At 46.2% G+C, this 14703-nt stretch overlaps 1 protein-coding gene across 1 annotated transcript in view; it reads left to right on the forward strand.

Moving 5' to 3' along the window:
• INPP5D (inositol polyphosphate-5-phosphatase D) overlaps positions 1-14703 on the forward strand; it is a 95833-nt gene that overhangs the window by 52745 nt on the left and 28385 nt on the right. The window contains 8 exon segments of the mRNA XM_006082792.3: positions 3882-3962; positions 4117-4188; positions 5204-5327; positions 9483-9589; positions 11412-11514; positions 13039-13161; positions 13164-13234; positions 13678-13795. Coding sequence (XP_006082854.1) covers positions 3882-3962; positions 4117-4188; positions 5204-5327; positions 9483-9589; positions 11412-11514; positions 13039-13161; positions 13164-13234; positions 13678-13795 — 799 coding nt within the window.

Here is a 14703-nt window from a genome sequence, read left to right on the forward strand (position 1 = left end):
AGGAATACATGCACCTCCCTCCCACCACAGTCACCTGCTCACGGCCTAGCTGGGGGCCAAGACCAGGTGTCCTTTGAGCAAAGATCTGTGTGACAAGAAGTGTCATCTGCAGAATTAAAAACAAGGAAACTAGTATCTCAGAGAAAGTACTTGCAGCCAAGATAAGAGACAAAGGGTTAACATGTATGTTTTTTTTAAGTCTATAAATAATTCAATCAAAACAACCCACTTTTTAAAATGGGGAAAGTATATAAGGAAGACTGTTTTACTGAAGAACTTGGAATGGCCAACATACACATGAAAAGATGTTTGACCGTACCTCGTTAGTAACCAGAAAATGACATTCAAAACGAGGACGTGTGTTCTTGCATATCAGATACGCAAAGAGCTGATTGGTGAAGTCAGGGTTTGACTGTGTGGGGACCAGGAACTCACAAGGGCTCACCTGTCCACACCGCTGGAATGGAAATGGATTTTCTGAAAGACTATTTGGCCATTTGCATTATTAGGGAAGGGAGAGCATTCACTCCCTTCTACCCTTCTTTAGTTTTTAACCGCTGGACTAGTCATAAAATAATACAATTGACACAAGACTAGATTAACAGGAGAAAAAAACAATTTGACACATGCATATGGGAAAGCCACAGTGAGATGCTCAGATTATAAAATGAGGCTCAAAGAAATGATCAAACTAGGCACCTTTTTATAGTTTTTAGAAAAACACATTTGTGAGAAACTGACAAGACAGAGAAAGTCACTGCTCATTAAAAGGAATGTATGCATGCATATGAGCATAACCAATGGACACAAAACACTGCGGGGTAGGGGAGGCCGGGGGAAGGTCAAGGGGGAAAAAAAAGGAGACATATGTACTACTCTTTATAATACTTTAAGCAATAAAATAAAATAAAATGAATGTAAGCAGGGCTTGGGCTCAGGCGAGGTAGGCTTGTTGACACAGCTCTCTCATTCCGGATTCCCAGATGTGATAAGGTTTGTCTCAGCCTTCAGGAGCAGGGAGGGCACCTGTCCCTCCAGGGAGAGTTATCTCCTACTTTTGGGGGCACAGAGGAGAATAGGGCTCCTTCTGCTCCTGCTGCCTCCCAGGTGACTGCAGTTGGAAATAATCACTAAGCCACTGTATAGTGATATCAAGGGGTGGTCTGCCCTGGGCCGCAGCAGCAAGGAAATGTTAAATGCACGCGTCCTACAAGCAAGCAGTTCTGTATGTAGGCAGTTGTCTTAGGGACAAAGAGATGTTGACAAAGATGTTTATTGTGGCTTTGTCTCTAAAAGCAAAAACATTGGAAACCACACAAATGTAGAGTTGTTAAACTGTGCTGCAGAATTTTCTGTGGTGGATGCAATGACGTGGAAAGATACCCAAGGCATACTGTAGGGTGAAAGAAAAAAAGTAAATGGTGGAACAGTAGGTACAGTATGTTGTGGAAATTGGACCAGAAAGATTTATACCCACAAAGCGCTAAGTGAAATTGCACATGTGAGCCATCTGAATGTGCTGGACTCTTACCAACATTAGACCCTTGCTTTTAAGTGGGCAAGACTCCTGGACCCCTGTGTGGAATTTATTTGAGACTGCCTGGGGGGGTACAAAATGTAACTAAAGTTATTAAAATGACTGCTGGCCTGAAGGTTGAGGAAAGACCCGAGTCTGCCCTATGTGAGAAAGAAGAGTCATTGACTTTGGAGCCCACACCCTCCTTTGAAAAGTCAACTGAAAAGCAAAGTGAAATAACTCGCCAATTTATGTAAACCCACAGGTGGCACTCAGACCAGTTCACCCACTTCTAGGCAGAGCTGTGAATTATGTCCTCAACACCTAGGCTAGTGACATTTTGGCTGGATCATTCTTTATTGTGGGGGACTATGCTGTGGCATTATTGGTTGTTAACACATCCTAGCCTCTACCCACTAGACACCATTAGCACACCCTAGCTGCAACAACCCCAGTGTCTCCAGACTTGTCAAATGTCCCCTGGGGGGCAAAATTGCCACCACTGGGTTAGATCCGCATTCAGATCTCCGGGGGACACTAGCTCTGTGACCTTGGACAAGGTGACTCATCACTTTGACTCAACTTCCCCATCTGCAGAATAAGGATTATAAGAATAAATATACATGCAGATTAGATGAGTGAATATGTTCAAATTAAGATGGATTTGAACAGTGTTGCAAGAACTCATTGTATCCTCCTGTGCGTTCCACTGAATAAGACTTAGACCTATGGACAAAGCTCCAGCATCATTCTCACACCTTCCCGTCCAAGAACTCACCCCCGGTTTGTCAGGAACTTCATTTATAGTCTGTGAGTTTTTGCCAAGCCTGCTCCAAAAGACACAGATTCAGCAAGAGAGTGAAAAACACCAGCCTAAAACTGCTACTTAGAGGGAAGAAAAAATGACAGCCAGGTGACTATCCCAGGTAGCAAGCAGGTAATTCCAAGTGTCCAAGAGGAAGGATAAGGGGGTTAAAATCTGTTATCTTTTCAATCCTTTATGAGAAAACCCTTAAAACAAGGGGATCCTGAACTGTCTCAGCTATTGACCAAAGCAGTCAGAGAAAGTGTTGGTAGGTGTGATGATGATGGTGATAGTTGTGGTGGGGGTGTGGCTACTGGTTGGAGGTGGTTGTGATGGTGCTGATGGAGATGACAGTGGTCATGGTGGGGAGGGGAGTGATGGTGATGCTGCAGACGGTGGTGATGGAGTGATGGTTGATTACTGATGGCAGAAGTAGTCTATAACGTGGCTGGGTGGGAAATTGAGGTCAAAAGCAAAGGGTGGGGTCAAAAGGCATCACTTGGTTGGAGATAACCCTGGTTCTGTTCTGCTTGGTATTCAATTAATCAAGCATATGTCTGACTCTCATTCTACTTATGGGGGGCAGGGATGTCTTAGTAACTCTATACCTGCAGCACTGGCAGTGTGTCTGGCACAGAATAGATGCTTTAGAAAAGTTTGTTCTGGGAATAAATGCTTGAGACTGTGGATTTGGTGCCAGGCCAACAGGATTCAAGTCCTGCTGTGCCATTCACTAGCTGTGCGACTTCCAACAAGTACCTTCAGCTCTCGGGGCCTCAAGTACACCTTGAACAGTTGTACTGAGCATCTTCCCTGGGCAGGCACTGTTCCAAGCCCCAAGGCTGCAGCACTGAACAGAGCACTCTGGTCCCAATTCTCATGGAGCTTGCTTTCTAGCAGGGGAAACAGTGAACAAATAAATGATTGTGGTGATTGATATGCAACAAAGCAGGGTGATTTGGTAGAAATGACGTGGCTGGCTACTTTAGCGTGGTCAGGGAAGACCTCTTTGTGGATCTGAGACCTGAGTGATAGGGGATGGCCTTCCCAGATGAAATCCATGTCTCTGGGGATTCCTCAGAAAGTGTAGCTCGAGGCCATGGGCAGATCAGAAGTGAGGCTGAGAGTGTCTGGGCATGGAGGATTAGATTATATGGTCTCTGAGGGCCGGGTAAGCAGTTTCCCTGTGGTGGGAAGCAACTAGTCTAGGGCTTTCAGCAGTAGGGTGGCTCTATTTTGGGAGTAGAGCAGGAGCAGCGATGCAGTAGACGTAGGAAGAGGAAGGTAATTTTGTTTAAGGAAATTAGTGGATGAGGTGTGAAACTCAGGGGAGAAGCAGATTTAGAGGGAAGGAAAAATGACTTATTTTTTGGCCATGATACATGTGAGGTGATTGGCAATATCCTTGATTTCTTCATCTGCAAAGGGGGATAATAACAGCACTCCTGGGGTTGTTAGGGGATGAAATGAGATGAGGCCTGGAAAGCGCTGAGTGTTACACCTCTCAGTGACAGGTCCTCTGTGACTGTGTCCTTCTTTGCTTGTTTCCTCGTCTCCCAGGTGCCTGGTGAGGCTAATCTGATCAACATGGTGACCAAGCTCAGCCAACTGACAAGTCTACTGTCCTCTATTGAAGATAAGGTACTTGGGGGGGGGGGTTCCTACAGCTTCTCTTGGCATCTCTTTGTCCCCTCTTTGCTCAGAGAATGCAGACTGTGCTCCCTTTGACTGCCCCAAAGGTGCTGCCTTCCCTTCGCCTCCCAGCCTCAATGGCTTTGTACATTTATGCCCACAGGTCAAGGCCTTGCTGCATGAGGGACCCGAGTCTTCCCACCGGCGTTCTCTCATCCCTCCAGTCACCTTTGAGGTAAGTGGCTGTGCCCTTATGCTTTGCAGTTGGAGGCTGAGGGACATTCTCTTCCCTGTGGAAGGAGGGCTTTGGGCTCACCTGTACAAGGTCAAGGAGCCCAGCAACTGAGATTAGCCAACAGTGGAGCCACCTGTGAAGATGTTTCAGCTTTAGAATGGGTGCCATATGAATCTGTGGAATCTCCTTCATGGGGAGGCTCCTCAGGAAAGATTCTCTTGGCCCAAGATGACTTAAACTCTGTCCTTCTCAACAGGGGTAGTAAGTGACATCAAATGGGACCTTCAAACTGGCTGTATAGTGCCTTAAGGGAAGATTAGGGGGGAAATGCATATCCCATGATTTCCCCAGGAGTGAGTGAGTTAAAATCCACAGGCTTCGGCCCAGAAATTTGTTTTTCTTAATTATCCCCAGAGATTCTGATGCATCCATTGCAGCCCTGGTCCCATATTCAGAAGCACAGAACGAGAGGTCCCAAGATGTCCCTCCCCGCAACATCCTTTCTAATCCTGATGATAATTCTATCTTCTGAGCATGGCAATTGTATTTTTCCTAATTGTTATCAATCAGTGTTCAATTATTAGTTGTAACAAGGCTCAGGAGCTTGATTCTATTAGTAAAATCCTTCCTGGAAGTAGACGACATCAAATTAATGAGTGTTGTCAGACTAGGCAGTGAATGAATAATTTTCCAGTAGTTCATCTGTTTCCTCCACCAAACCTGTTGGTAGAAGAACTAATGTGCACACAGCAGACTGGCTGGGCTCCTTACTACATTTTAGCAATTCTTGGGAGCTGCCAGTGGAAACCTGGGTGCGTGACCCTGGGCAAGGGAGGCTTAGAAATAGAAACCAGGTGGCCCAATATGGGACACCGAGGCTGAACTGGCCAAGGGCTGCCCAGCCATATAGATGAGGAGCTCATGAAAGCCTGGACAGAGAAGAGATAACCTACATCTCTCCCCCATCTTCTCCCCCTCCCCTTACCCCTCCTTTTTCTTCTCCTCCTCTTCATAGGTGAAGTCAGAGTCTCTGGCGCTTCCTCAGAAATTGCAGCTCAAAGTTGATGTTGAGACTGGGAAACTGATCATTAAGAAGTCCAAGGATGGTTCTGAGGACAAGTTCTACAGCCACAAGAAAAGTAAAACCCTCACACCCATAATGCTCTCATCTGTTAGTGCTCTTACTGATGACTGGTCAGCAACAGGCGGCTGGGGATACACATCCTGCCAGGCACATGCCACTCCTATGCTAAGATACCCTCTGCCCCATCCTGCCTGTGGAACCCCCCACCCAGCTCTAGAACCCACCTCTCAGGGCCCCTCCTTCCTGAGGCCTTCCCTGTTCATTCCGCCTCCTTCCTCTGAATCCTGGGGACATGTGGCAGCTCTGTGATGCATTCCTCCCCAGTGGGGGCCAGGTTGATGCATACAGTCACCTCCCAGGGCCTGGTCCAGAGCCCTGCATGCATAAGGGCTCTGGCCCAAATCAGGCGGCATCTTTCATGTAACAGAGAATGAGAGACAGTTTCAAGTGCATGGGCTCTGAAACCAAACTGTTCAAATTCACATCCCAGTGCTTCCTCTTAGCAGCTGTGTGACCTTAGACAACTTAACTGCACTGGACTTCAGTTTCCTCATCTGTAAAATAGGTTGGTAAGGATTAACTGAATTATCTGCATGTAAGGCTCCTTAGGAGTCTAGCATGTAGGAGCCACTCACAACACCCGAGGCTTTATACCATCAAGTAAACTCATCAGTACAATGGGAAATGTTCACATACCAGATGATTATAGGCAAGTTACTGTGGGCTAAGCACTGGGGATCCAAGGCCTCTACCCACACGGAATTTACATTCCAGAGTGTTGAGTGACCATAAATACTCAAAATACAGGGTGGGGCAAAGTAGGTTTACAGTTGTTCATATCGAAAATAATACAATAATTAATGAACCATAATAATACAAGATTAAACTCTATTTTGCATACTCACAAGTGTAAACCTACTTTGCCCATCCTGTATATCAACACAATGATGTCAGCTGTTGACTAAGTGCTGTGAAGGAAAACATCCAGGGTAGTTGTGAGAAAGGCAGAATAGAGCAGCGAAGATGGATCAGGAATGAAGTCCTTAGACATGAGCGTGACAGGCCATCATACTCACGCAGAGTTGAGATCACAGTGTTTGGCAGGACCACTCTGTCCACTGCCGAGTTGGGCAGGAGAGATGGGGATTTATTGAGCGTTTGAGCAGGAGAGGACTGTGTTGAAAGTGATCAGCTTAAAGCCATACTTTCCTCTTACCTGTCACAGAGAGTGAGTTAAAACTGAAAGGGCGGTCCCACCTCTGAGAAGAGGAAGGAGAAACCTACCATGAGTGAAGAGATTATCAAAGAGTGCCTGATTGTTCTAAAAAAAAACCTTGAGGTTTCTGGGTTGAAAGAAATACCTCCCAGGATTCTGAAAAGCACTGTGAACTCTTGTCAGCTTAATTCAAAGACTTTTTTTTCTGAACATCTTCCAAAGGCCAGATCTGACTTACAGACTTTCCCTCAAAGAATTAGCAATTTAAAGGTGGAAGCTGACATGTGAGCTTGTTTTAGAATGTATGTCAGAGGCAGGGTTAGCCTGGCAGGAGGATTGATTAGCTCAGCTGTTGGGTGGTGCAAGGAGGCTTCATACCACAGAGATAGCTCTGTCTGGGCTTTGAAGAATTAGTTCACCAAGCATGAGGCAGGGAGGGCACTTGGACTAAGACATTGGCATGTGCAAGGAATAGAGCAGGATACTAGGAATTACATGTTACTTGTGGCCGTAAAGAGAGGAGCAGTAAGAAATGGGGTCCCAGATGTGGGGCAGGGCCTTGAATGCCAAAGTCAGGGCTGGAGATGTTGTCTTGTGGGCACTGACGTATTTACCACCAGTTTAGAACAGTGTTTGGCACAGAGTAGGTGATCAATAGATATATATTGAGTGAATGAATGAGTGAGTTCTAGACCAGTGAAATGCCACACTGGGAAAAAGCCACTTTAGGTGGCTTTTGTAACTGGCAGTGTGGCTCAGTTGGTTGAGCACTGTGCGATTCCTGATCAGAGCACATGCCCGGATTTCGGGCTCGATCCCCAGTATGGGGCATGCGGGAGACAGCCAATCTCATTGATGTTTTTTCTCTCTCTCTCTCCCTCCCTCTCTCTAAAATCAATAAAAGCATATTTAAAAAAAAAAAAAACAAACTTGAAGGCAAGGTGGAAAGATAAAGTTGAGGAAAGCTCCCAGAAGGTAGAACAAATGGACAAAGTGCGGGAATAATAGAAGAGATTTTTTAAAATTATAAGACCAGTTAGGAGGTTCATTATCAAAATAATGTGTCAATAAGAGAAAATGGAAAGTGAGAAAATTTATTAAAGAAATAATTTAAGAAAAATCTCAGTACTGAACAACACCAGTTTCCAGATGGGAACAGTCCATCAAGTGCCCAGCACAACAAAGGAAATTGTTCTACCCTGATACACACACAACATTGGGAATGCTTACAACACTGCATTCAAAGAAAAGATCCTTAAAACTTAAACACAGAAGATAGAACTACAGACTGTGTTTGGGGTCCCCAAGGTCACCTCCAGGTTCAGTGATTCTCAGGAGTCTGCTCCTGGTGCAGTCCCATGGGACACACAGTTCCTCCAGCAATGAGGTGTGAACACACATGTGAAGAGCTGTCTACCAGGGAAAGTCATAAGAGATTCAGGTCCAGGACTTTTACTGGAGCTGGTCATGTAGACGCTCTCTTGCCTGGCACTTACCCAAATTTCAGACTCCCAGGAGGAGAGCAGGGGTTCAGGCTAAACTATGTTGTTCGTACCAGGAAGGCACTGTGAGCTGCTCTTAGCAGTTCAGCAAATGCTGGGACCCCTCCCCAAATCCAAGTTTCAGATGCCAGCCCAGGGCCACCTAGAAAGCAGGCTTTCCAAGGATAGCAGTCAGGCCTGCTGTGTGAGCTCACGCACGCAGGCAGATCAGAAGAACACTGAGTTGCTCAGTAGCAATGCTATAAGCTAGAGATGATGAGACAAGGTCTCCAGGGTCTGAGGAAAATTATTTCAGACTTAGGGTTCTGTTAGTGAAGCGTGAGGGTAAAGTTTTCAGACATGCGAGGCCTCCAAACATTTATCACCTATTCCCCCTTTCTTGGGAAGCTACTAGAGATGTTGCTCTACCAAAATGAGGGCATAAACCAAGAAAGAGGAGGACACGAGATCCAAAAAAAATGGGATGTAATACAAGAGAGACAGGTGAATGGGTTCTTAGATGATGAATAAGGAAGGCCCTAAGGTAATGGCTATGTGTCCAGAGGTCACTGTCCAGGGAAGCGAAGGCCCAGAGGCTCTGGGAGAGGCTCCCCCAGGATGATAAAATTGATAAAAAGTGCTTGATCATGTGGAAAAGAGAGTTACAAAGTTAGGACCAATGAAAAAACATGGCGATCATTAATTCCAGGAAAAAACAAAAAGCTGTGTAGAGAAACAATCAGGACTTCTCTAGCATTTTCATAGTCACAATACAAAACACTGACTAGTTACCCAGCCAAAATTATGATATAATTATTGGAAAGATGATGGGGGACTGGCATTATGAATTGGTGGGGGCAGGGGGATGGCGAGAGGGGAGACAGGCTGTATGTGTGAAAGAGAGCTAAACCGTCATCTTCCATAGTGCGAAGTCAATATGCAAAGGAAATATTGAAATATTTTAACCTGAAACACCAGGAAGTATCAATATAGACATGTTATTTAGAGATGGAGTAAAATTCCAAAAGAATCCATTAAGAGAATTGAAAGTGGTTGTTTCTAGGAAGCAGAACATTAAAGGGAGGTGAGATGGAGGGGTACTATTATATGTACAAATCTTATAGAACAACGTGAGTCTTTTAATCATTGATAGAAATAAAACATGTTAATTTAGCTATAAATTAAAAGCAAAGCAAAAGTAGGAAAGGAGATAGGGAGGAGGAGAAAGAAATAAAGAAAAGGGGAAAAGGGAGGAAGACGAGAAGACAATAGTCACGCTCTCTCTGCTCCGACCAGGCCACCTCTTGCTTGCCACTCGTTCTAAGCATGAGCTTCTCCCTGGAAGAGCAGCCAGGAACAAAGGGATCTGGGAAACTAGGCACACATTTGGTGCTCTGCCTGAGGATGGGAGAGTCAGGGTTGTGGATGGTCAGATGCCAGAATGTAGTGGACACTCTGTACATATCGGGTGATGAGTAGGTGAATGAATAAGTGAACTTGCATTTCTCTTAAGTCCTGCAGCTCATCAAGTCTCAGAAGTTTCTGAACAAGTTGGTGATTTTGGTGGAAACAGAGAAGGAGAAGACCGTGCGGAAGGAATATGTTTTTGCTGATTCCAAAGTAAGTGACGATTACTAAGATAGCCGAGAGGGGAATGAGGAATGCATGTTTTCCAAGACTGGCTCTGTGCCTGGAAGTTCGTACCGAGAGCTCACTCAGTTCTCACAACCCATTTTCCACCTGGGAAAGCTGAGCCCAGCTGGGATTTGAGCAGTCACAGCCCCATCGTCTTTCCCCTCCTTCACGCTGTCTGCCCAAGAGGATGCATATTTTATTACTGTGTTTACCCAGCCCCATTGGGAGGCCGTTAGCTTCTCTGAGCTGCACTAGGAAGTGTTCTGGGGCACCTCACATTTAAACCTGAGTCCCAACCAGTGCTCTCTCCATTTCTACACACGGCCCCACTCTGCAGAAGTAAGGTGCCTGTTAGGACTGGCTCTTGGAGTGAGAGGTAACGCAGGCCAATGGGAATACTCGGGGACTTTGGACATCACATGGGCAGGGTTCTCTGTGACCTAATCTCACCTCTGACATGCCAATCAGGGGCTGAAACCCACCATTGTAGCCCATGAGGCAGGACACAAAGGGCTCCCAGAGTATCCAGTGTCAGCTGATCACATGTTGGCACTGTGGTAAGGCTCAGGGACAAGGGCTCCCAGTACAGGTTCACAGTGCCCTCTGGGTGACATGGCAGGGTTGGGCTGGTGGGAAGCCAGTTGGGGGGGATTTGAGGGTGCCCAAAACTGGCCAAGAGGATGGGGAGGACTATGAGGAATGATAGGGAAGGGGCTGGGAGAAACAAAAAAGTGGGGCCAGACAGATGATGGAAGGCCTGGCTGGGCATCGTTCTGGGCACAGGGACATAGGTCCTAAAACCAGTGCTACCCAATGCTGCAAGCTCAGAAGGGTTGAGACATAGCAGTAAACTGAGGCTCTAAATTTTGAGTATCCCAAACTAAAGGCAGGTTTCCGGGATAACAAAATAAAGACTACTAAGGAGGCTCTGACAGCCTTCCTGTGTTCTATTCAATTAGTTTCTACACTTTAAATTATCTTTCGTTACATAAGTCATCTAGTCTCATTAGTGGAAAAGTTACAAATAAGCAAAAAATTTAAAATAGAAATGCCTGCTTACCACTAGTAAACCTTGGACAATATATTTCAGGATGGGTTTTGTGTTTTTTTATAAAAATGTAATGATGCTGCCCTAGCTGGTTTAGCTCAATGGATAGAGCATTGGCCTGTGGACTGAAGGGTCCCGGGTTTGATTCCGGTCAAGGGCACATGCCCGAGTTGCAGGCTCAACCCCCGGTAGGGAGCAGGCAGGAGGCGATGGTTCTCTTTCATCATTGATGTTTCTATCTCTCTCTCTCCCTCTCCCTTCTTCTCTGAAATCAATAAAATATATATTTTTTAAATGTAATGATGCTATTCATATTGTTTTGTCAACAGGCTTTTTATACTTAACAATATATTTGCCCATCTATCCTTCTTGACAAAGTATTTCTGCACCACAATTTTTGAACCCTATAGTATTCTAGTGTATGGATGACCCTGAATACCATTATGAATTCATTTCCTAAGATTGGACATTAAGGTTGTTTCTCATTTTTCCCATATTGAAACACATGCTATAGTTCCTTGACATGGTGGGGCCCTTGTCCAGTTCCTGAATATTCTCCTGGAGTCTGGTCCCTGCCTCGGCACGGCTGGTCACAGAACAGCCACTTTCTTAGTCTTAGGATCCATTTTCCCATTGCCCTCCTGGAAGTGAGGATTGATTTGTGTGCCTCTCAGTTTTCCTGAAGCTGGCCAAGCACTGTGAGAGTGTAATGTGCGGGTGCAGAGGCCTTTCTGAGTCTGTCTGCCCTTCAATCCCTAGAAGAGAGAAGGCTTCTGCCAGCTCCTGCAGCAGATGAAAAACAAGCACTCGGAGCAGCCGGAACCCGACATGATCACCATCTTCATCGGCACCTGGAACATGGGTAGGTCCAGCTGCCTCCCCTCCCTCCTGTCGCCTCCCCTTGGGTTCTGCTTCCTGCATCCAGCATCCTCAAAAGGGAGGTTGGGGAGCCTGTCTCCCCCACCCCAGCCCACCTGCACAGCCTCCCTTCTAGCATTTTCCTGAGACAATAGGTAAGGGGGCGAGTCCTGGGACTTACACCCCAAGAGCCACTGCAGTGGGTTACATTGTGTATCTAAGTTGGAGAATATTAGGTAAAGAATCTGCATGTGTAGGTGAAGGGGCTTTTGGACACCTGCCAGTCTTAGGCAGCCCGCCACGGGGCCCCAGACCCGAAGAAAGAAAGAACTTCCTTGAGTAGCATTGCCAGAGAGAGAGAGAGAGACAGCGAGAGAAGAGAGAGGTGATGCCCAATTAAATTTGGATTTCATGTAAATAACAAATAATTTTTTGGTATAGGTGTTTACCTAGAAATGCATACATACTAGTACAGGGTGTCCCAGAAAAAATGTATACACACTTTGAATAATTATAAAGAGAGTATTTATTAAAACGTATTTCATTTTCAAAATGTAATAGAATCTACAGACCTAGTATGTATACATTTTTGGGGACACCCTATATATACTAACTATATATTTCACTAAATGTATATATTTATACATAAATATATATTATATACCAAATATATAAATATTATATGCTGAATGTAAATTTTACTAAATATTTAGTATAACTCTGCAGCTAGAAATAAGTTCTAGATGTATGCTAGCTATGTACTATATACTTATATACTAATATATATTCATATACTAACTGTAAATTATATACTTAATGTGAGTATTCAGCTCAAAATGAAAAATAAGTAGATATAGGATGCCCAATTAAATTTGAATTTCAGACAAACAGATATTGCATGGGATATACTTATTCTGAAGATTATCTGTTGTTTATCTGAAATTCTAACTTAACTGGGTGTCTATCTCCCCAAGCTGGTCTGGAACAGAGTCAGGCCCACCCCGTCCTGAAGCAGTGGATAGTCGCCCAGCAGCATCGGGACAGGAGGGAGTGAAGGGGCGTCTACACACTCCTCCCGATTCTCTGGCTAACACCCTCACATCAGACCTTGGCTGAGATCTCTCTTTTGCAAGGAAGCCATTGTTGTCTCCCAACCATAGGCTAGAAGCCCCATCCCAAACCTGTCAGCCTTTGGGGTCATCTTGACAACAGAATGTATATTCCTCAAGGACTGTGTCTCAGTTCCCAATGTGGCTTCAAAGACCAGCTGGTGTTTGACCTCATGTGCAACTAGTTCAAGACACCATGTGGAATCTTCTATGTTTCTAGTCCTTGAAACTTCACATTATCTTTAAAAAGAAATGTATCTGGGGATGATAGTACCTAGTTCTCCATCTAAGGTATTTTGTTAGGTGGCCTGAATGGTTTTCGTGTCTGTGTGACCCCCCAACCCAATCCTTCCCCCACCTCTGTTTGAATTCTTCTGATGTACCTGTGACTCACTTGGTGTTGGGTTTTGCTGTTGAAGGTAACGCCCCCCCTCCCAAGAAGATCACGTCCTGGTTTCTCTCCAAGGGGCAGGGGAAGACGCGGGATGACTCTGCTGATTACATCCCCCACGACATCTACGTGATTGGCACCCAGGAGGACCCCTGGGGGAGAAGGAGTGGCTAGAGATACTCAAAAACTCCCTGCAAGAAATCACCAGCATTACTTTTAAAATGGTGAGCAGCTGGCCATGGCCCCAGCTGGGACTCCAGGGGAGCGGGCTTTGCAAGGCCGGCCAGGACATCTTAGAGGCAATGGTGGGCTCAGCATGTCAACTCTCAGTTTACAAAGTTGCCCGGGTGCTCGGTGGTTCTCCCCTACCTTCCAGGGCCAGCGAAGGGAACCTGTATTCAGAAATTGCTGGGGCCCATGGGTGTTGCTGAAAGTGACAGGTTCCTCCCTCTGCCCTACCTGTGCTTTACTTCATTGAAACTTCGTCAGTCCCCGCTCTCATCTTTAAGATACTCTGTGTCACCCGTGGGACATCCTTAGGAGTCTCCCAAAGTTTAGGGCTTACAGACAGGGAACTCCACACCTGGGAGGTGAGGACTAGGTGTGAATCTCTTGCTCTGGGGTCAAGCAGTACGGCCGAGAGTCACACCATTGTCCTCCCCATCAGATCGCCATCCACACCCTCTGGAACATTCGCATTGTGGTGCTGGCCAAGCCCGAGCATGAGAACCGGATCAGCCACATCTGCACCGACAACGTGAAGACGGGCATCGCCAACACTCTGGGTGAGCAGAGAGGGCCCCCTTATTCATAGCAGGCTCCTGCCAACATGCCCATCCATCCTGTCTGGCCCCACTGGGACGTCCCCCGATTAAAAACGGAGTCTCAGATCCTGAGACCCCCTGGTCCTGGGCAAACTCATCTGTGTCGACACCAGCACTCCAGGGATCTGGCTGACATGCAGGTTCTGACTTAGCAGGTCAGGTGGGGCCTGACTTCCTATGTTTCCAACCAGGTAGTGTCAGTGCTGATCCATAGGCCCCACCTTGAGTGTCAGGGACCTAGGAGGGGGTCAGCACATTTACTGTGAAGGACCAGAGAGTAAATAATTGAGGATTTGTGGGCCATATGTCACTCCTCGTCCCCACTGCTGTCACACAAAAACAAACACAGATGCATGAAATGAATGGGAGGAGCTGTTCTATAAACTTTATTCATAACACAGGCTGTGGGCTGGAGTTGGCCACAGGTGTAGGTTGCCGACCCCAATCTGGATCTAGACTGACTCGGGTGGGATGTGACTCTGAGCTGGTGGGACTCATTGGGATGCTTCAGAGAATCGAAATAAGAGCAGAGGACCCCATGAGTGTGAGTCTGTGGGTGTATAAGTGAGTGTACACATGCATCTATCTGTGTGATTCTGTCTGTGAGTGTGTGTGGCAGGTGCCCCACGTGGGTGAGGGCAGAGGTGAGGGCGAGGCCAGCGGTTTCTGGGGTTGGAGTCAGGGACAGGACAGTCTCAGAGAGAACAGGAAATAGAAGAATTGTTGCAATCCATCTTGACAAGCTCTCTCAAGTTTTCTGCTGACAAACCGCACCTGCCTGGTCCACATCCCCTCGTGCCTCCTTCCTTCCTCTCTCAGTAGCTGCCCTGTCGTGAAGCCCACGCCCTTCCACTGCCCAGGAACCTCTT

Source organism: Myotis lucifugus, unplaced genomic scaffold (assembly GCF_000147115.1).
Source record: "Myotis lucifugus unplaced genomic scaffold, Myoluc2.0 scaffold_3, whole genome shotgun sequence".
Classification (NCBI taxonomy): domain Eukaryota; kingdom Metazoa; phylum Chordata; class Mammalia; order Chiroptera; family Vespertilionidae; genus Myotis; species Myotis lucifugus.